The sequence below is a fragment of the Nestor notabilis genome, unplaced genomic scaffold, assembly GCF_000696875.1.
Source record: "Nestor notabilis isolate BGI_N333 unplaced genomic scaffold, ASM69687v1 scaffold28749, whole genome shotgun sequence".
Lineage (NCBI taxonomy): Eukaryota > Metazoa > Chordata > Aves > Psittaciformes > Psittacidae > Nestor > Nestor notabilis.
Window position 1 is genome coordinate 1 of NW_009944655.1, and position 223 is coordinate 223.

The 223-nt window shown below is 64.6% G+C and overlaps 1 protein-coding gene across 1 annotated transcript in view; it reads left to right on the forward strand.

Moving 5' to 3' along the window:
* Positions 1-4: 4 nt before the first annotated feature.
* PRELP (proline/arginine-rich end leucine-rich repeat protein) overlaps positions 5-223 on the forward strand; it is a gene marked incomplete at its 5' end in the record, with an annotated part of 2,554 nt that continues 2,335 nt past the window's right edge. Inside the window, 1 exon segment of the mRNA XM_010022512.1 lies at positions 5-223. This exon segment is cut by the window's right edge and continues 44 nt beyond it. Coding sequence (XP_010020814.1) covers positions 5-223 — 219 coding nt within the window.

Consider the following 223-nt stretch of genomic DNA (forward strand, 5'->3'; position numbering starts at 1 on the left):
GTTTGTTGAGCCCGTGGAGCCCACAGAGCTGCCTCCACCGCTGCCCCCGGGGCCCCCTTCCATCTTCCCTGACTGCCCCCGGGAATGCTACTGCCCCCCGGACTTCCCCTCTGCCCTGTACTGCGACAGCCGCAACCTGCGCAAGGTCCCCATCATCCCGTCCCGCATCCACTACCTCTACCTCCAGAACAACTTCATCGACGACCTGCCAGAGGAGTCCTTC